This window comes from Phacochoerus africanus, chromosome 1 (genome assembly GCF_016906955.1).
Source record: "Phacochoerus africanus isolate WHEZ1 chromosome 1, ROS_Pafr_v1, whole genome shotgun sequence".
Taxonomy (NCBI): Eukaryota; Metazoa; Chordata; class Mammalia; order Artiodactyla; family Suidae; genus Phacochoerus; species Phacochoerus africanus.
Genome location: NC_062544.1, coordinates 144,375,106 through 144,398,115, shown reverse-complemented (window position 1 = coordinate 144,398,115; position 23,010 = coordinate 144,375,106). Strand labels below are relative to the sequence as shown.

Here is a 23,010-nt window from a genome sequence, read left to right as displayed (position 1 = left end):
TTTTTTTCCCCATGGTGGCCAAGTGTCCAGTAAATATTTCTGCAGAAATGTCCTCCCTAAAGTTGACATAACCATAACTGTGTTCACACTTACACTGTGACAGGAGGTCTGACATTGGAGCACCTTAAGAAAACTTGGCTTTTTTTTTTTTTTTTTTTGGTGGGGGCGTTGTTTGTTTTGTTTTATCTTTTTTCCCCCAGGAGTTTTCTTTCCTAAAATAAAACTGTATGTTCTTAGAACTCAGGTTAGGGGTTGGCTAGGGACAACTGGGTGAAGTGGTTTTCCTCTGTTCTTACAGAATCCATTGCTATCTTTAGCCTTAGGGTTTTTGAACATATAATTTATAAAGTCTGAGAACACATCCTGTTCCTAAGCTGAGAACTCAGAAGCTGGGGTTGTCTCTCACAGGACCTCCTGCCCTGATGCTTTTGCAAGTTATCTTTTCTGCTGCTCAGTTTTGAGATTACAAGGGCCCCCTTCTCTCTCCAGGATTCATTCCCACAGCCCTCAGGGTGAAACTGGAGGATATTTACAGTTGAGTTCTAATACATGTATGTTTTTTTGCTGCTCTCTAGCCTCACACATTATTTGCTTGTCCAGTAGTTCTCAACTGGGGCAGTTGTAGCCCCAGAGAACATTTGGAAATTGCTAGAGACATTTTTGATGTGCACAACTGCAGGATAGACATGCCACAGGCCAGAGATGCTGCTAAAACTTCAACAGACAAAACTCAGGACAGCCCCCTGAAGCAAAGAATTGTCTAGCTCCCAAATGTCACTAGTGCCATGGTTGAGAAGCTCTGTAGTCTTGCCCACTGGAAAATGGATCTTTTTCAAACATACCACATACCTATCATGGGGAGGCACTACATCAGTCAGAAGCATGGCCTCCAGGCCTACAAGGCTGTGCTTGTATCCAAAAGTCTCTGCTTATCAGCATGTTACTTTAGAGAAGTTACTTAACATCTCTGTGCCACACATGCCTTATCTGTGAAATGGCCCTAAGGATTCACAGTGGTTGAGGCTGTTAGGATGAAATGAGCTAATACATGCTAAGTATTGGGAATAGCAGTAGCTATACTTCAAGAGCTCAAGAGCCACTGACTGGCACTGCCAATAAGGTTGCCATCATTTCAGGCACTTGGTCCTTCCCTTGTCACATCCCTCTGCCTAGAACTCCCTCTCTCCTGTTGCCCCATTCTTCAAGTCACAGAATATTTGCTTGACACCCCATGAGAGCAAAGGGCTACTTCCGGCCCTTTCTACATACTTCTATTAGGCATCCGGGTGCCATGTCTGAAAAAGTTAGTTGTTTTCCTCTCTCCTGTGGATTATATAAACTCCCAGAGGAACAGCAGTTTGTGCTACCTAAATTTTATATGCCCAGACCCTGATAACAGTACGCCCTCTATAAATCACTTAGGGTGGTTTGGATCAGGCACCATTAGAAACAAGAGAAGTAACTGAAAAGAGGAGTCAATATCTCGCTTTGTTTTCAGACTTGATTTAACCTCTGTCACCAGCCTCACAAGGCTATTTGAATAGAAATAAGAAACCGGATTGAAACTGGGTTTAGGAAGTGTCTCTAAAACCCCTGCAGTGATGGTGTCAGAGGCCAAAGCTAAACAAAGTTCAAGATAGCATCCTGTTTCCTCATTTCACACATGACTCATGCATGTCCATCCACTCCAGCCTCCTGGCCTTGGAGGGATATACAACATAGTTGTTATCTGAGATTAATAATTCACTCCTTCTTCTCTAGCCATTAATCTTTGTTCTCCATTCTGGCTGAGCTGTTAATTTTTTTTTTCCAGTTTGCCCTGCAATCTGAATTCTCTACAGTGAGGGATTTTTTTTTTCTCTATCCTTGGCTTAAAGATGACCCTCTCAGTCCCAAGATATCACTCCTCTTTAATGAAAGGATGCTGGGGTATAATGGGGTCAGATGGAGTTCTAAAGCTACTTCTCTGCATTTCCCCAGTGGCTTAGCAATTAAGGATCTAGCATTGTCACTGCTGTAGCTCAGGTTGCTGTTGTGGCACAGGTTCAATCTCTGACCTAGGAACTTCCACATGCTATGGATGCAGCCAAAAAAAAAAAAAAAATCAGAAAACAAAACAAACAAAAAATACAGCTACTCCCATCACTAACACCTTGGACAATTTTCTTAACCCCCTGAGCTGTGGTTTGATGAGGGTGATGAGGATGATAGATGAGGATGATGTCACCTGCCTCAGTGTGATGCCCTCAAGATGAAATGTTGTGTGTTATAAACACGATACAACAAAAGTAGGAAATGCTATACAAGAGAGAGCAGATTTTAACATTTAGTTGATGATGTAATTTTTTAAATTGTGTAATTTTTTTTTTTGAGGGAGTCGGGGCACTGGCAGCATGTAGAAATTCCTAAGCCAGGGATCAAACCCATGCCACCACAGCGACCCGAGCTGGTACAGTGAAAACTCAGCATTGTTAGTCCACTTCTCCATAAGGGAACTTCTTAAGTGTGTGATTTTTAAAAATCCTTTCTGCACTCATTAATACTTTTATTTAAAGTATGTAGTGATCAATATAATCAATATAATCAATTTCATACTTAAAAATGTATAACTTGTATGAAAGTTCAAAATTTTGCTTTCTCAATCCCTTATGCACCCTTGTTTTTTTAAAAAATGTCCACACCCACGGCATGTGGAATTTTTTGGGCCAGGGAATGAACCTGCACCATGGCAATGACTGCCAAATCCGTAACCACCAGGCTGCCAGGAATTCCATGCAGCCCTTTTACAGCTTGAGTTTTGGAATGAGCATCAGAGATGCTGGGAGAGGTCCCTCCTGGGCTGTAGTGTACTCAACCAGCTTGATAGAGCTGGTATGGGATCGAGTATACTACACTGGCTCTAGTTCTTAGTTTCCCATGCTAGTTTTACATTACAGATTCTCCCAAAATATAAACAGATAGCAGAGACCCCTCTAGACAATGCATAACATCACTAACTGTTTAAGATTCACATAAAACTTTGGCTTGTTGGAATTGTAGACATCTTTTGCTTTGTACTTGTATTTCCCCCTCATTCTCAAACATTCTCAAAGTACCTGCCAGGCAGTGATGTCAGTGACTGACCAGTCATAGGGCAAATAATACATGTTAATTTGATTCCAAGGAAATGGACCTAGCATTTTCCAGCCAATGTTAGAATTCCAGAATTGACCACGCACAGGTGAAAAGTGGTAGAAACATGCTGCCTGGGTTTCTATCTTTGAATATTTAACTTTTATTTTCCATTGCTGAGCAACATTGGCATGGCAAGTAAACATGCACATGGCTTCCCTTTGGGCGGTGATTAAGGAAATCATTCTTTCCACTAGCTGCGGAGTTCTACTATGAGACACATGATGACTACAAAATAGCCACCTTGCCTGCTTTTCAAGAATTATGTGCAGCTATAGAATCCTTAAATACAGAGAAATTTAAATAGTGTATAAAAGGAATGGGGAATCTTTTCTCCCAACTGAGAGAAGTGTTTCTGGAAAATATTTTTGTTTTGTTAATATTAATTGCACAGTCCACAATGCAAAGCACAATTTACTAGGCACTACAAAAGAAACGGGGCTCAGTGTTCCCAGAGAGTCTGTAGAATATTTTCACAATCAGCAGATTGCTGAGAATAAAACATAACTCCTCTCTAAAGGAAGTTCTAGTCCTCCTTTTCTTTTCTCTAGGTTATGGCTCAGCCACCCAGTAGAATTTTTTGAGATGCTATCCATATTCTCTATTCTCTCTGTCCAATAGAGTAGTCATAAGCTTAAGTATGCATGTGGAATATGGCCAGTGCCACTGAGGAACTATTTTTTTTTAATTTTATTTAATTCTAATGAATTAATTATTTTAGTACAGTTGATTTATAATATTGTATCAGTTGCTACTGTTTAGCAAAGTGACCCAATCATATATATATATGTGTGTGTGTATACATGCACACACACACATACACACACATTTCTTATGCTGTTTTCCATCATGGTCTATCCCAAGAGACTGGACATAGTTCCCTGTGCTGGACCTCATTGTTTATCCATTCTAAATGTCATAGTTTGCATCTACTAACCCCAAACTAATAGCCACATGTGGCTAGTGGCTACTATATTGATTGCTCGGTGATACTCATAATAAGGGTATCAACAAATTATTGACCATTATATTACATAACAAGCATTGCTTTAAATAATTACATGCACTAATTAATGTACACAACCCTATAAGGTAGTTACAAATATTATACTCATCTGGAAGAAGAGAAAAAAAAAAGCATAGATAATAAGTTGTGTGCTCACATCACAATAGAGAACAGGGCAAAGCAGGGCTTAGCACCCAGGACTAAGTGCTAAGACCTGGTGCACAAGTTAACCCTCCGTCTTAACCTGTGCACAAGTTTGCCTCTTTCTAAAATCACAGTGAATTTTTAATAGCAGTGGTAATTGGAGCAATGGTTATTCTGACAGTCCTCAGTACCTCATTGGGCAGGAAAGCATGAAAATCATCAACAGAAGTTTGAAAACAGTAATCCCTTTGAGGACTTCCTGGATAAACAATTCAGAGTTGCCCTTCCAAGGAGCTTGAAATGGTTGCCTAAGGATGTATCAACTCATTTTGCCCACAAAAGGCTATGACTTGTGGCTCTATAAGTAAGGAAAGGAAGAATATTAGCCCAGCCTCTTAACTGGTGTTGTCATGGAGATTCAGTCTTAAACAAAGATGGTGCAATATTTTCTGCTCTAGTAATAGAGCTCAGCAATTAGCTTCATCTTGATTTAGTTTGCACTACCAGCCTGGGAGTCTCTTGAGAAGAGACCTTGAAATAGCTTCTCACTGTGCTAGCAGACAGCTCAGGATGACTTCTTGGCAACATGGTGAATACTGCTGGTGTGATACATACCTGAATGATTTTTGTAAATTAGTCTCTTTAATATTCTGGAAAACACTCTGCTATATAACTATTACCATCACACCAATGCCATATTGCATGTGCTGATTATCAGAAAGGATAAAAAAAAAGGTTCCTAAACCTGGATGTGAATCAGAATTCCTGGGGAAGATTTTTAAATACAGATGACATTTCAATAGAGAATAAAATATTTAAATTAGACAGAAGAATAAACTCAAATGCATTTCAGATTTCTCATGGGCAAGGTGTCTGCCATGAGAAGGATATTTAAAAATTGGCCTTTGGTATATTTTTAAGTATCTGAATACTAACAGGTAGTAATAAGGTAATGGAAAAATTGCCATAATGGTGACCATCTTGGGTTTATGCTTAAACTCAGGAAATTAGTGTTGCATAATGAAACTAAAGCTAAGTGCATTGAAATGTGATTTCTCTGGTAACTCTTTTGATAGTGCTGTGCAATTTTGGCTTTAAGGCACTGTTGCTTACAAAATGGGCAATAACCAATAGGTTGACAATAAGGGAAAGGGTGTATTGATACTTCAGTCTGAATAATCATACAGGTTTTTCAAGACACAAATCAGAAACACATGGATTACTTGACATTCTCCAAGTTTATTGTGTGTGGTACAGAAAGAGAATGGGTACAAGGGATCACATGGGAGAGGATCAGATTGGAATCTCCAAATTGTTTCCTAGAGGAAAGACACAGAGAAAAATCAGTTAATTTCATGTGATGTACTAACACCGATGGCTAACATTTGAACAGATACTCATTTTTATTTATTTCTTACCACTGTCATATGAAGATATATGTTACGGATGAGGAAACTGAGGCACAGAGAGATGGTCTTTTCCAGACAGTGAGAATTTTGCTTGCTTGACTTAAGTAATGGCACCTCAAGTGCTGATTCCCTATTGTCATTTCTTTTTCTTTATATGGGAGTTGGGTAGGTGACACCATTGAGTATCCAGCCCCCAGGAAGAGACTGGCTTCCTCAGGAATAAATCATAGTAGTTCACAGTAGGGATGGCTCCCCCATTTGATGGCATTGATGTCTCCTCTACATAAAGCCCTTAGAGAAGGTTCTCATGGGCCAAGATCTGCAGACCCCTTTCCTATCATGTTTCCTTATTTTGGAAGATCAAGAGGACACTGTTAGTGTGTGATGAGGACCACTTAGGACTTGAGATTGTCCTGGAACCTGGACAAAGTCTCCTCTATTCATTAAACTCATTGGTAGGCTGGGTAGCAAAGCTTCCTCAGGATACTCAGAAGGATGCAAAGGATACTTGCCTTGGCCAATCGCCTGACTGTATGCCAGTGCAGATGGTCAGTTGTGGTTGTACTTTTCACCTGAATGGAAACAACAGCTCCAGTCTCAGTCTGGACTTTGGAAAACCATGGGAAAGGAAGATGCAAATGAAATTTGCAAATATGACAAAAACCAGGGAGAGAGGAATTAAGCTCCTAGAGTGAAAAGCTAGCATTTTCCATGCTAACCCTAAGAGGCCAATGTTACCAAATTTTATGCTAACATAGATAATAAGGTCCCTGGTGTCCAGTTTCTTTGGAGAGCTTTGCTTTGCCAAAGCAGGGAGAGGAGGTGCAGCTCATGAAGCCATGGTGTATGTGCAAAGGAAAGTGCCATGTTTTAATGCTTGAAAACCCTTTCCAGAGTTTAATTTCCTTTGCTTAGGTCCCCATGCCAAACTCAACCACATTATGCAGGGTTAGCATCATCAATATAGGATGACTCTCTGCCCAGGATGTCCATGTTTTTCATTGGATTTCAATGTGTTCTCAAGAGTGAAACATTTCTCGATCTTGAAGGCCACATTAGGGTAAGAGCAATAATGATTAATTATTTCAGAACACCAAAAGAATCCAATAGTAGGTGAAATCACATCAATAGCCTTGACATTTGCAGTACCATTAAGAAAAAGAAGAGAACACATCTTATTACAAAATGGCCCTGAAAACAGATTATGATATCTTCCCTAAAGGGCCTCTCTCATCCTCAGGAAGTTGAGGATCTACAGAATCAACCAATGAGAAAAAAAAAAATACTCATTGAGAGATTATGTCATCTGAAAACTCTTTGTCCTACTCCACTCAACTTTAGAAATGTTTATTAGAAAGAACTCTGGCCAGGAATTCTAAGATCAGGCATCCACTCATTGGTGTGTATATAACTGGGAACTTGCTTCACTATTCTGAGCCTCAGTTTCATCATCTGTTAAGCAGGACAATAAGACCTATCTCAGTGGATGACTGAGTGCTTCGTAAATCTGTAGCCATTGGGATGAATATGGTGCAATTGTATCCATCATCATAACTGATACTATTGTTGTTATTACTAAATTGCTGTGAGGCACCATGCTAGGCCCTTTGCAGCCTGAGATGAATGAGCCTGGCCCTGGGGGTCAGTTCTCTATTTGATATAGGCTTGATAAAATGAAGATGTGAGATATCTTGTTAGATGATTTTGTTGTGATATCCTGGCCTTAAAGGGAAACCAGATTTCTTTACACAGGGGAAGATTAAAGGACTCTGTTCCACACAACCATTATTCTATCACTCACGGCATACCTAGAACTATTATTTGTACTTAAAATTGTCTTCAGCTTGCCAGCTGGCCTGAAGTTACCTGTCAAAGTTAATCACATGGAGTAGTTCATACATCAGGTCCTATGAGCCTAGCTGTCCCACTGCAACCTTGTGGAGTGACTTATAGCCTTCTCTGTCGATTTCACCAAGCCCAAAGATTATTAATGACCCATCAAATGACCACTGTAACCTATCTCAAAAACAGAGCTTTTTGTACCTAAAGAAAAGTTTCCTGACTCCATACGCAATCTAGATGCCATTCTTTCCAACTCTGGTGGTTCATAATAAAGGGAAAGATATAACCACAAACGAAGCAGGGAAAGGAAGGCCAATTACAATAAAGCAGATGATCAGGGACTAGCAATACTGACTTTATAAAGGAGGGCTTTCATGTACAAGATTCCATGCCATCTCCAAGGTAGCCCATCAAGGAAAGCTTCCTCCCATTTTACACAAGAGGAAACTCAGTGTTACAAAGGACATGACTTATTCAAGATCACAGAAGTCCAGGAGGTGATGAACCTTATGCCACCCAGAGTGTCAACCCTGGTCCTCTTTTCCTTATTCTTGGTGGGAAAAAAGAAACAACACACTCAAGGTCATAACTGATACTTTGACCACAACTTACAGAAAGTTGATGGCTGATTCCTGCTGTCTTCTTCTAAATGTTTGGGTCAGCTTGTCAAGAACAGGACTTGGGGTCATTTCTTCAATCCTCTTTGAGCAAGCTGGGGTCTCTAGAGGTTATTCTGAAAAGAACAGAAATATAAAAGGAATTCAAAACTAATCTTAAACTTGAAAAGAAAAACAAATAATGAGAATATTCATGTGGATTATAAAGAGAAATAATGATTACCTTTGATTCTTAGAGAAAGTTAATTTAAAATGCATCCATGTTCCATTGTATGGACAAAAAAAATCTGTGAAGCTGAGACACTTCTTTAATAGGCAGAAACCAGAATCACCATCACTGAAGTCCTGAGAAGATGCTCATTCACAGTAATTGGGAGGAAGAAAGATTGTAGAGATTAACTGACCTTGGTGTAGGAGACAGGCTGTTTTCTTTTCAAATGCAATTGAAACTGGGGGCCCAAGAAGTAAAATTTGTCCTGAATGCCAGTCTCTAAGAAAATGCACTTAATAATCATAAAACCACTAAGCTGATTGTTGATGTTTCTGTTTTTACCAAATTCAAACCTATAACCATTTAACGTATGGACTTAAAATTCATTTCCAAAGGTGACTTGGAAGTTCAGGAGCCCTTTGAATGCAAACTGGGTCTCTGTAGTACATAAAAAGAAATACATAGGCAACTACCAACTTTGTTGGTTTTATCTGTGACTTTAGTTTATGAAAAGAGGCATCAGTTACACAAATGAAAAGGTAGCACTGTCAGTTTTAAGAGTTATCCATAAAGACGTAGTGGGTTTTTTTTTTTTTTGTCTTTTTAGGGCCTTACACATGGGCATATGGAGGTTCCCAGGGTTGGGGTCCAGTTGGAGCTGTAGCTGCTGGCCTCTGCCAGAGCTACAGCAATGCAGGATCTGAGCAACATCTGTGACCTACACAACAGCTCACAGCAATGCTGGATCCTTAACCCACCAAGCAAGGCCATGGATCGAACCCGTATCCTCATGGATGCCAGTTGGGTTCATTAATGGCTGAGCCATGATGGGAACTCTAGTTTTTATGGATAACTATGGAAACCTTTGATATCTGGATAAAACACTATCTTTTTTGTGACTTGACAGATTTTACCAGGAAGAACACAATTCTGCTTGCTGAGGCTGTAGACTTGGTGTTTTTTATTATTAATTAATAATTACTCATTTAGTAGATATTTACTATGTACCTACTACATCCCAGGTGATGCTAGGAACCTTTGGTATGTGAGGTATTGCACTTTATTCATGACATGGCCATTTTCTAAGACCCTAATATTTGCAGGCCCTGTGCTCAGGGCACAGAGATAAAGGCAACTTGATCCCTCCGCACTTAGGCTGCTTCCTGCATATCATCCTCCAAAACTATCTGCCTCAAAATACAACATGCCAGCCTCACAGGACTGCTTTCCAGTCCCAGGACATAGCACAATTTTCTGTATTCCAGCTTCTTTGTGCTTACTTGTTTCCTGCCTCTAGCCTTTTCTTTATGGATTCCTAGTGTCCTTCATCTTTTAAGAGCAGCTCAAATGCAAGCCCCTGGGTGATGCTCTCCACACAGAGCTCACTGCTACTGCCTCCCCTAAGAGCCCCTGTCACTCTGAATTCAAATTGCTTACCTGTGAGTTCTCTCTTAGATCGGGGGTCCCTGAGGGTGCTGTTCACTTCTGTCTCCTATTCCTAGTCAGTTCAGGGCTGACTCAGAGAAGCAGTGCTCAACATACATTTCTTTGATTGGCTCAACTTAAAAATACTCTTGAGTTTCATAGATCCTGGCCCATGGTGTGGTGCCATGCTCTCATATAAAACTTGATATTGTTTTCCTGACACTGGGGAATGTTGTGTATGTTCTTTTGATGCTAAGAGCCAAGAGACATCCCAGCCATGCCAACTTTCATCCCATTCTTTAAGTTGAACCAAAGTTGCAGAACAGAGAGGGCAAATATTAATTGGTTTTTTGAGGATGCTGAGATCAAATCCTGATGAGAGAAATAATGGTGTTTCACAGAGCTCTTAGACAGAAAGAAATATGCCAGTAAGATTTATAGCAGCATTTATTTCTAAGGTGATTCCATGCCAAAGGTCAGGAAACATATATTCTTTGCTAAGCTATACTTATAGAGTGTTTCAAAATGGAATTTAAATTGAGGGATTCTCCTGTTAACTAAAGGTTATTACTTTGAATGTCAAAGAGGAGGGGGAGTCTCAAAACATAAAAAAAAAACTTAGACTGTACAGTCTCAAAAACTTGAAAAATAATCCTATTGTAGTAATAATAAGAAACAAGATATTATTCACTTTTTATAATACCATGTAATATATTAGTGAAATGTTCATGCTATTATAACCAATGCATTTGCTCAGAACAACATACTTGGAAAAAATTAAGACTCAGTTCCGCTAACCCATCCTGTGAAATGAAAATTTACCTCCTAACAAAATCTGTTTCTAGATCTGGTGTTGATGCCAGATTAATCGTGAGGGGGTTTTTTTGATATTTTTGTGTGTTTTTGTTTCTTTTTTATTTGTTTTTTGCTTAATTGCAATTTAAAATGTATGTAATTATGTGGATATTATTGACAGCATTGCAGAATTTCAAAATATTCAGAAAAAAATGCAGACAGTGCTGATCTCAAGTCAATATATCTGGCCTATTGCATCTGTCAAAGTTGAGTGAGGTATAAGAAATGTGTTTTCAAACCAGGATAGATTTTGTTCTGTCTGAATTTGAACCTGCTTCCTTTAACCAAAAAAAAAAAAAAACAGATTTTGATTTGCTCAATATCATCTGCCATTGTTGGGCATGGTGTCTGACATTGATGTTTCACACTCAGGTGTACAGAAATTCACTCTTGATTCCTTAGATATTTCTTTACTGTTTTTTTTTTGTCCCTGAAAACAACTACATAGAAATGGATTTGAACACACAACGTGAGGTACCTTCTTTCACTGTTCTTTTAAGCTCTTAAGTCTCACTCTAACCTCAACATGGTGCTACACTCCTCTCTTTAAATACCTGTAACTTAGACCAACTTCCACTCCCAGTTATTTTCATATGCCTGTATAAGGTGTTTATCATTAATTTATGAGCCACTTTTAAATTGGCAGAAAAGTAGAACACTTAATCCAAATCATTGAAACAAGTAAATCCTAATAAAAAGTTTATTTCTAAGCAACACCTTCTAAAAGTTCTCTTTTAACTGGAAGGTTAACTTAAAACATTTTCATCTTGCACCCTTTAAACAAAAAAGGATCAACTTAGAATGGAGCTCCAGAGAATTTTTAATGGATTGAGATTAAATCTATCATTTTTTACCCAGGGAAACTTCCTTTTCATTTATTCTCAGGCAGTGTCATGTAAAAGGACTATTAAAGTGATGAGCTGCAGTGTTTTGACAAGCAGTTGTACTGCAAAAATTTGAAATCTCACTGGAATACAGTTATATATTCACTGGGACAAAAGAATGGCCTATTTAAAAACTAGGACAAATCATGTTGATATGGCAAAAGGAAATAGCTATGTGAACAATACATCTGAAAGTAAAGACAGAGTTGCTGGCATCCATCTAAAATCAACAGGAAATGTAATTACTCTTTGAAAGTACTCTTCTCCTGTCTTACATTTCTAAATGGATTGAAAAGAAAAAAAAGCAAAATATTATTTTTATTTAGAATACCATTATAAAAACAAAGATGGAAAGAAACATAGCAATAATCTGATAAAAATTCCACATTAGGAAAGAGAAAGACTAGCCCACATTATGGAGCAATATTTCCTCCCTCCCCAAGGAGAAGACATTTCTGCTGTCTTTCTTGTAATCTCCCTAGGGAGAAACCTTTCTATTAATTTATAAACATAATATGAGGTTTAAAGGAAATCAAAGAGAAACTTTAAATCAAAGCCACCCCGTGATTTTAATAACTCTACTCCACATTTTCTACTGTTTATTTTCCCATAATTTAGAATGTCCTGACTCCAGGTGGACAAGGATGTTTGCCAAAGGAAGTGTCATTTTCCAGTCTAATGCTGCTTAGGCTGAAACAGGAAGGTACCACTATTACTCCTACTGCTGCTGTGATTATTATTTCATAGCTTATATTCTTTAGTGGGAATTCAGTGATTTGTCAGCATCTATGTTGAATAAATTATAACTCTAATGGCAGCCCATTCCCATACCCCATTCACACAACAAACAACTCACCATAAGATATTAGTTTACCCTTGCTATTTATTGGTAATTCTTGGATTTGACTAATATTGAAATGTATCTTTAGACTCTTCAGGCCTTTCAATGAAACTTTTCTTGTTTTCTGAAATAAGTGAAGTTGGTTCAGTGTTTCTCCAAGGCAGAACTTTGAGCCACAAATAATCTTCAACACATTATCAAGATCAGCCAGCAAACCTTTTCTATGTTTTTGCTGCAAAGAAGGAACCACACCAATTTGGGTTTAAGATGGTAGGGCCATTTTTTTTTTTCTTTTTGAATGAATACATTTTTGGGGATGTATTTAATAAAAAAAAATCAAACAAACATTTTTACTAAAACATCCCCTTTTCTCCCTTTAAGTTTTCCACATTACCTTCTAAAACCAAAGTGTGAACACATTTAAATATAAACTCTCAGCATTGAGAATTTTAGAGTTACAAGCACCAATTCTGCCATTATTGGTTACTTATTCAAGAAAGATAAATGTGTACAAACCCATATACATGTTCTCCAGAAAATAAACCAGGCATGTAAGCCACAGCAGCCTTCTGCCTTATGCTTAGCAACAAATCATCATTGAAAATGTGTTTCTTCATATACATAGATTTCTAGGTAATCATGCACAGTTTTCATGGAAGCATCTCTGATTCTCAGTGAAGACAAGAACACACAAATAAATAAAAATTAGATTGTTTCTTACCTTTTGGAAAGCAGGCAATAGCTATACTGTTGGTGGGATAGTGTACCAAGTAACAGACTTTTGTACACTCTTTCTTACTGGTGGTATACAGTCTACAGGAAAAGTAAATATATAGGTATGTATAAAATGAATGTGCACACAATATTCCATTTTACTCTTTTTTTTCCTTTTGGAGAAGAGGCTGCGATAGAGACCACAGACATTATTATGCTCATTCTTTCAATCTATTCAGTAGTATTTGGTAGACCAGTTGACTGCAATTCAGGTACCTCTGAACATGGGAGTATAGGTGCCTGTTGGTTTAGGGTAGTTGGGTTTTACATGTTCGAATTGGAACAGGTGAGGGAACCAGCTCCAAAATAATGTATCTTTCTGGTCAGAACATTTTTTTCTATCTGTTTCCATCTCATTTTTTTTCTCAGCCTAGTCCATTCATGCTGACCAGCCTGCATGATTAGTCCAGAAGGATGAAACAAATAACGTAACGTTGAGAATGTCAGGGATCCAAACATATGAAGAAGCAAAGCAAACCAAAACCAAACAAAAACCATGAAAAACTGACACAGCTCATGAGTGTGTTCCAGAATTTTCTAGGCAATATTACATGTGTAGGACTTGGTGCCCACATCCATTTTCTAGCAGTTTTTTTTTTTTTTTGTCTGTGTGTGTTTGTTTGTTTACTTTTAAATGAAATGCCTTCTTATCTTGACAGTTCTAATAGTCTAGATAATATTTGCCTTCTTTGAGAACAGCACAAGTTTTTTATTTATATATTTTCCTTACAGTAGATGCAAAATTATAATAAAATAGCAGCAGAATACAAACATATTTTTTTAAATCTTATTTTAGATGTAAATGGTCATTCTTCTAAATATGCTTCACCGTACAATATGATCCTTGTCTTAAAACTACTTTTACATAGTGTGTCCAGCCCCTCCCTCAGGGTCAGTTTATCAGTCCTATGGCCCCGTATTCAAAAAAGGGGCATATCCCAAGCTGTGCATCTGCCTGCAAGCTGTAGTTTCTACTCAAGCTCCAGATTAAACAACCTATAACCAGTTAGGGTACTTGAGCAGTTTCTCTGCACTGCCTGAGAGCACTGGCTGAGGAAATGGAAGGCAGTTTAGGACCAAGTAGCTTAGGGCTTCTCATCACTGTACACTGTGATCCTTTACAAGGAAAACATTTATTATTATTATTATTATTATTATTATTATTATTATTATTATTATTTACTTTTTACATACACACCTGTGGTATAAGGAAATTCCCAGGCTTGGGGTCGACTTGGAGCTGCAGGTGCCAACCTATGCCACAGCTACGGCAACACCAGATCTGAGCCACATCTGTAGTCTACACCATAGCTCACAACAATGTCAGATCCTTAACCCATAGAGTGACGCCATAGATACTAGTCTTGTTCAGAACCCACTGAGCCACAACGGGAATTCCAGGAAAGCATCTTACTAGAGGATAATTTACAGAACATCTCTGGTTCTGACCAGTCTAGGTGAGGAAATGAGCAAATTCCTAGCCACATGCTAATAAAGCTGTGCTGCCTAAGTTAAAATTATCCATTCAACTGGACAAAGTCTTGTGGCCATGGATAAGCCAAAAACCAAGTTCTCCTGTTTACTTGGCATCTTCAAGTTTGTAATAAACATACACCTGTCAGGTCAGCAATAGAAAATATGGGGAAATATGCCAAATTCAGGAAACAGGTGTAAGAACCAGAGCTTAAAGCGCCATTCTTCTTGGAAAAGGAATTTTGAGGAGGCATCATCATGGCCAGATTTAAAACTATACACATTAGGTCAGGCATTTCCAATCCTATACTACAGAAACATTGTTTTGTATAAATAAAAGTACAGTAAGTCACTAAGTTACACTCTTATACCCCTTATGTTTTTCAATCTGCATGCAATAACCAACAATTTTGGTTTAACTCTGAATATCCAATATGTTAGTAGCACACAGATACATTAAGATTTTGAGAAGATTTTCTTTTTTTTTGAATCCATACAGAAGGAATTTTTTTTTCTTTCAAACAATGGAATTTGAGCTGAAGAGTAACCTAAGAGGAACATTGAAATTCTTGGGGAAAAATATCAAGCAGTGCTGGGGCAGGTTTAATCTCTGCCCGTTATTAAGCCAATAAGCAAATCATTTTTTTTTTTCATGTGGACATGTAGTTTCAGTGTGGAGTTGAATAGGCAGAAGCAAGCATGAACCAGATGGCAACTGCAATGATGGAGCAGAGTTGTTAAAAATGAAAACACTAAAGATTGAAATACATTGAGAATAAGTGTTTTAGAGAAATAATGAATACAGGGGCATTTATTTTCCATTATTAACTTTGTAGCTCATTCTACAAATCCAACTTCCTCCCAGATGCACTCCCTCAGAGAAGAAGAGATAGAATTTTTCCTTTTGGAAAGACATATGCCTTCTCCAAGCACATGATCCTTATTTTTATTTGTTTCTTTTTAACCAGACAGCTTAATTTAAACCCCTATTTTTTTTTGACTCTGTTTCCAAAGTTCAAATATTTGACATAATTTGAGCTATATTTGGCTTTAAATAAAATATAATAATATCATGCCCTCTCATCAAAATAGTCTCGTCTATTTTCATTAATCAAATTTACACTGAGGTTCTTTCTCCATAAATGCTCATTTTTGAATTCTTATGAACTGGTTTTCCAAATATATTTGTTATCTAGGATATCATTATTTCCACATCAGTGGGTCCTTTGGGATCATGTAGAATAACCATAGGTTTTCATTTTTGTCTCACCTCAAATATTTCATTCCACTCAGTTGACTTTGTCCCAGATCAGCATCATTGCTAAAACCTTGGGAGGTATTTTCAATATGGGCTCAGACTGAGTGTCCCAGAGTGAGCTCCTGGAGATTAAGATCTCTGGCTGTGCTTTCCAACAGAGTAGCCACAGCCATGGATGGATATTGAAATGTATTTAAAAAGAAGTAAAATTATAAGTATATTTCCTCAGTTAAGCAACCATATTTCAAGTGCTGAATTGCCACATATGACTAGCAGTGACCGTACTGGCCAGTGCAGAGTATTTCCATCATCACAGAAATTTCTATTGGACAGATTTTGTGCAGGTGAAGTCTGAGAGTTTTCTAGGGACCTTTGAGAGCCAAGTCATCAAAAACCCCAATGTTTGGAGGTACATGAATCTCCTCCTATGGTTCATCAAAAATCTAGGCAAATTATTGATGGTTAGTTTTAGGGAGTGTCTACACAAAACCAAGATATCTAAAATAATTAAAAAAAAATCTTTTGGATTGGTTGTGAGACAAAGCCTCTTTTCAATTTCATTTTTTTTCCCTGAGCTATTTATCTTTGCTCTGTGTAGATACTAAAACATCACCAAGGACAAAACCCATTGAATTTTTTTTAAAGGAAAGTCACCCAATGAATTCCAAATGGGACAATTGTCATGAGTGACACAGGTAATAGTTGGATGTTTGAGTTATTAAGAAGAGGCCTCTACCTGGGCAGCCTTCTTTGAGCTCAGGTTACCCCTGCCTTTGCAGACAACACAGCAAGCAATAAGGCATTTCACAACACATGTAACCAGAGTCTGCAACCACACATCATTCTATGCCATATATGCAAGCTGAATTACTAAACAAAGAAGCCAGGAGAGTAATTTCTGCATTAGAATTATGACATGTCACTCATGTTCTGAGAAAGAGAGGAGGAGCAAAGAACAACAAGCATGGATTTGGAGTCAGACCTGGGTTTCAGTCCAAGCTCTGCTGTTAACCAGTGTAAGATTTTGGTATTGTTCCTTGATCTCCCTACAACTAGGATTCTTCAGTAAAATGAGATAAATGATCACTAGGCTACAGAGTTATTGTGAGGAGTAATAGAAATATTTCATCCAGTGCATTCTGTGTGATGCCTATTTCAAAAGGTAGCTGACATGTTTTCATTAGTATTGGTGTCAGTGTTAGGATTAGCCTTTGAACATCCATTATAATACCCCAAACAGTGTCAACAAGGAAAGAGCCCAATCATTAAAATTAGTGGCAATAAAGGTGTTATTTCAGGGAGTTCCCATCATGGTGCAGTGGAAACAAATCTGATTAGGAACCATGAGGTTGGGGGTTTGATCCCTGGCCTTGCTCAGTGGGTTAAGGATCTGGCATTGCCATGAGCTCTGGTGTAGGTCACAGACATGGCTCAGATCTGGCATTGCTGTGGCTGTGGCCTAGGCTGGCAGCTGTAGGTCTGATTAGATCCCTAGCCTGGGAAACTCCATATGCTGCAAGTGTGGCCCCAAAAAGACAAAAGACAAAAAAAAAGATGTTATTTCAAAGCTGGTTATTACCACGTTTTTGCCAAGGGGGAGGGAATGGGATGGATTGGGAATTTGGGGTTAATAGATGCAAATTATAGCCTTTGGAATGGATAAGCAATGAGATCCTGCTGTGTAGCACTGGGAACTATATCTAGTCACTCATGATGGAGCATGATAATGTGAGAAAAAACAATGTATATATGCATGTATGACTGGGTCACCTTGCTGTACAGTAGAAAATTGACAGAACACTAAATCAGCTATAATGGAAAAAAATAAAAATCATTATAAAAAGTAAAAAAAGTTGGGTATTTTTAGGTGCATAGTATTAAATTAAATATCCAAATTCAAAACTTCTAATTTGGTCATTAATTTTAAAAATATACAGACTTTTTTTTTCTGGCTCCTCCCACAGCATATAAAGATTTCCTGGCCAGGAATCAAACCTGTGCCACGGCAGTGACCCAAGCTGCTACAGTGACAATGCTGGATCCTTAACCCACTGTGACATAAGAGAACTCCAAAACATATCGATTTTGACCATATTTTCTGCTTACTGATTTGGGGCATAGCTAGTTAAATTTGTGTGTATATGTGTATCAATATAAATGCAAAATTGCTCTTGGAATATCTTCAGGGGAAGGGTTTTGTGAAATGCAAATCTAGCAAGGGGTTCTAGAATAAAAAGTTACAGAGGTATAACTATGCAGGTATACTTAGCAATACAGTGGTTCGTGTGTGTGTGTGTGTGTGTGTGTGTGTGTGTGTATGCTTATAGAAATATTTTTTTTGTTCTGTCCCATCTACCTTGTGGTATTTGGTATACTTTTAACTGCACCATCATATCCATGTAGCCAATCACTCTGATATGTACTTTTAGCAAACCTTTTTGCCTTTTCAGAAATGAAAGAAAATGAATATGTAATTGACATATTGTTTTCTAGATGCATGAGATTTTCTGACACACTTATGACATAGATATTACTATTTCCATTTTATACGTGAAAATGTTGAGCTTTAGAAAAGCTCAGTAATTCTCAAAGCCACACAGCTGATAAGCGGAGCACCTTGGATTTGAACCCAGGTCTGTCTCAAGCCAAAGCCTCTTCCTATACCACACCAAAAATCACAATAATTTACCATTCACCCCTCCCCCCTCGAAATGGACCATTTGTTCTGAACACACAAGAGTGAAGTATGTACTTCTGTTCTGTTTCTCCCTTCTCTTGGTCTGATCCTTTTCTCTCCTCTCGTCTTGTCCCAGCGTCTCTTCTCTTGAAATGTCAGAGTGAAGCCATGATGTTGTTAATGGGCCTTTGTTACCTTATGTACCTGTTCTCAAGTATTCCAAGCATTCATTCAGTCAACTATTTAGAAATGCATTGGGCCTGCATCATGGATCTTTGTATAATAATTGTCAGGATCAAACCCAGTTGTTTCCTGGTTTTTAAAGATCTCAGCTGTAGAGCATAAGAGATTACTTCAGAATATCTTGAATAGGAACTACTTTCTGTTTGGCAGTAAACCTTTGGCTACTACAAAATCAGCTCATAACTGAACAATAATATGTCCTGAATAACTTAGTGGCCAACATATATCCTCTTCTACTTTAAAGCAGGAAGTATCATGAACATGTTGATCTGCCTTATTTTACATGGAACTAGTAACAATTTCCTGGAAAACAAATCTAGATTAGATGTTTAGTTACAAATTCACTGTTAACCATCATAGTGTTAGTAAAATTAGCAGCTGGGAATTCTCTGAATTTAACTCTGATTAAATGGTCTTTCTTTTATTTTCTTTCTTTAAAAAAAACAAACTAGTGTCGGTATGTCCATCTTCTCTGTGATCATTTGCAGGGATGACTAAAGACTACCCAAGTGTGGTAGATATGCCATGTAGCACATCAAATCTGGCATTTCATCCTTAATCCCACCTCTAATATTTTGTCTCTCATAGGTTCCAACCTCTTTTCAGTGATCTGATAGATATTTTTTTTCCACATGGAGATGCCATTAGCATGGTAGTGTCTAGGCCTATAGACTTGGATGAAAGTTTACCAGCTTGATTCATTATTTGATGTGTTTTTTATTTCTAGAAGGCTTGCTTAGTAAAGAATCATAACTTTCTCCACGTTCATGTTCCAGTGGAGATGTTATGATTATACAGTTCTCAAATATTCCAATTTCATTCATATTGCTGAAGTTCAATGGGGTGTTGAAGGTTCCCTAATAGGAAGTTGATCCGCTAAGAGGAAGGGAGCAGGGAAAGTGGTGCACAACCCAACAGCTATGATGATCTCAATTGGAGGGTTTGGGACCAAAGCACAAGATGCCACAGAAAGGGGAGATCTCACACTTCTGAAGCAGAGCCTCAGAAAGCTGCTTTCCAACAGGGAGCAAAAGAAAATGGTGGAAAGAATGAGAAAATTCTCAAGAGCCAAAGTTAGCATTTGCCAAGGCAACCCAGCCCATCAGGCATGAATGGTCACAGTCTTTCTCCAAAGAAAGGCAAGCACACATCACAATTGCGAGAGCTTCCTGATGCAGCATTGGGGGAGGTGGAAGGAAAGGAGAGGTACTTACTGTTGGGGTCTACGTTTTCACAGAGCTCTGTCTTTGCCTCACCGTTGGGTCTGTCACTGGGTTTGTGTGACAGGCGCGATGACATGGTGGCTGCTGTGACTACCGCCTTGAAGCTGCGTTTCCGTTTCTGGACATTGAGCTCAGGGTGGAAAAGGATGATGTACACTTTCGGCATGTATAGCATCCCCAGCGCCACTGATGCACTTAAGTTCATGGAGATTGTAAGCGTGGTAGTTTGTATGTAGAGCTAGGAGACACAACACACAAGACACTATTACAAATAAAATGACTGCAGAGGGAGTCTGAACACTTAATGCCGTGTCAAGCCTGACTATGGCTGGGAGAGAAGGCAGAACAATTCCTGGCGAGACTGAATGGCTCTGCACATTTCTTGGAGAGCTTATGTATATATTTATTGATTAAAAATCACTGGGTGAATCCATGTGCATGTCTGCCTGAGAGATTTCTTATCCTACATAGAATTTCAGAGTAGAGCTTGAAATCAGATTTAAAGTACCTTTATTCAGAATGGCAGCTCAATATGAAGACATGGACATACTTGCCATCCTGAACAACGGGAAGGTGTTTTGATTTTTTATCTTACATTCACAAAACAATTAAACATTGCATGATCTCTTGCTACATGGATATTCTGGGACCTTTTGTGAAAAGTAATTATGTCAATATAGGTATCTCTATGTATTTTTTTTTTTTAAGAAATGTTCACCTTCACCATATCTATAGAGTAGTGAGTTGAATTTCCCTGGAATGTAAGCTCCTCTTGCCTCAATTCTGATTTACAAAACAACAATGGCAAAGAACCAAGACTGAATGATGTTGGCTACAAGTTGCTAAAAGGGCACAAAATCTCATTCTGACATGTGCTATTTGTATTTTGGATGGTGCACCATAGTTGTCCTTGTTTTTGCTTCTTTGAGAAGTCAGCGGAGCAACCACTCACTTACTGTTCAATGTGTTAATTCATTGTCTTGCTGCAGTTTGAAAAGATGAAGGTTGAAGGGTTAGGGAATGGTAAGATCAGTAAGGGGAAAGCTACAGACATTTTGCCTTGGGCCAGTTGCATTTAAGAAGTGACCTGCCATGACCCATAGCCCACCATTCATTTAGATATGTTCGTGTTTTGCATGACTATATAAAATTATCATGTTCTATAGTTTAAAAAACAACGTTACAAACCTCAATATATACAATTTGTATTCAATCATACCTCAGTAAAGCTGGAAATAAATGAATAAACAGGTATGTAAATAAATAAATAAAATTCAATTACATAAAAAAAGTGACTAGCTACCGTGGCCTTTTACATTAATGTAAAACCTTGTCTCTTAACCATGCGTCCCATCATGGTTTTCCACAACTGTTTCTTCCCATGTATCTGAGGATAAAATCTCCATCTTTAATGGATTTTATAAGGTCCTAAGTAGGCTTCTCCCAGCCTAATTTTCCAGACTAATTTGCCACCATGTCCCCCAGCCCTCTCCCTATGATACCATCCATGTGTCACTCCTTCATGACTTAAAGATGCAGTGTTCATTCAGTCACAGACCTTTATACACACATGCATGGGTGTTTTCTTTATTTATGTGTCCTTCTGTATGGAATTTTTCTCCTCCACTTTGCACATCCTTCCCAGGCTTTCCTTACCCACAGCCTCAAGTCTTGGCCAGCTGCTTAACTTAACATCACTCAAAAACCTGGTTTTTGTTAGCTCATTGCTGCAAAGGATCTAAAAGCACATTTTTAATTGTACACCCACTGCCCTGATCATTTGACCACTCATCTCCCAATCAGGCCATAAGTTCCCTGAAGGCAGGGACCTTGTGTCTATGGTGTATCATGTTATCTGTAGGTTCTGGCAAATAGTGGGCACTTAATAAACATACAGTGTTTGAGCACCTGGATTTGCATAAGGGACCCCTTTTTTCCTACTGATGACCCAGCGGTCAAATAGCCTTTTGCAAAATGTACAAGTATTTTCATCAGATCTATTAGCTGGCTGGCCATTTCCCATCTTATTTCTTCAATCAGAGCCTCTGGAGAAGAAATTAAAAGAGAGTTTTCCATCTCAACTGGAAGGAATGCTGTTTTCCAGCAGACATGAATTTGAATGTGTATATCTCTGAATACTTTAAAGGAGCTGCCTTTTTCTAACTGTATAATACATAATAGATATCAAATACAGGGACAAAACAATATTGAATTAATGATCCTCCTGGTTGTGAATTAGACCGTATTTTAAAAGCTCATATTTCCCTATTAGAATACCTTTAGGCGTTCAACTCCATTCTCCTCTGTCACTTACACTGTTCAGACCATGAGGCAGAGCTTTATGAACCTAAACAATGTTGCTTCCTGTCTTCATGTTCACTGCCATCATCCTATTAATGAGGGCTTTGCAAACCATGAATTAGCCACTTCAAGAAAGAAAGGGCTATAAGCTGACCCCCGGGATCTTAAATTCCCTTTCTGTTTCTCCACTCAAAACACATTTGGCAATTGAAGAAATCATCTATAGTTGGTGTTGAGTTTATTATTTATATCTTACTCTTACTTATATGTGTTTATGTGCACATGTAAATGTCTGTGCCTGTTCATGCATCGATACTTGCTTTTTCTCATCAAAGACTACTTAGCAGTTTAAAACTCCAAAAGTGATGATGTTTATCCCATTGAGTGTTTCATTTCATTATTTTCAAGGTAGAGCCTGTCAAGACTTTGATGTTTGTTTTAAAATGTTTTCAGTTTCTGATGAAATACTGGTTTTCACCTCAGAAATAAGTGAAAACCACCAGGAACATCACTGACCAAATTTCTCCGTCCCCAAATCCTCAGAGTGGTTAAGAATGAGGAGGCTAGAACCAGTCTGAGTTCAATCCCATTTACTCCTTCAATGACTTTAGACTAATTAATCCATAGTATGCATGAGCTAATGTTGAAACTTGACA

General features: G+C 38.2%; 1 protein-coding gene and 1 long non-coding RNA gene across 2 annotated transcripts in view; both read right to left on the bottom strand.

The window, feature by feature from the left end:
- Positions 1–5,689: 5,689 nt before the first annotated feature.
- LOC125127099 (uncharacterized) lies at positions 5,690–8,441 on the bottom strand. Its single transcript, XR_007134860.1, has 3 exons — positions 8,413–8,441; positions 8,185–8,305; positions 5,690–6,302 (listed from the first exon to the last, which is right to left on the bottom strand). It is a non-coding gene; the product is annotated as an uncharacterized LOC125127099 (long non-coding RNA).
- Positions 8,442–12,429: 3,988 nt separating this feature from the next.
- The window catches only part of GRM7 (glutamate metabotropic receptor 7), an 832,554-nt gene continuing 821,973 nt past the window's right edge, over positions 12,430–23,010 (bottom strand). The window contains exons 9-11 of the mRNA XM_047779652.1: positions 20,045–20,291; positions 13,127–13,218; positions 12,430–12,637 (exon numbers count right to left, since the gene is read on the bottom strand). Coding sequence (XP_047635608.1) covers positions 13,148–13,218; positions 20,045–20,291 — 318 coding nt within the window. The 3' untranslated portion in view covers positions 12,430–12,637; positions 13,127–13,147. The remainder of the gene's footprint in view (positions 12,638–13,126; positions 13,219–20,044; positions 20,292–23,010) is intronic.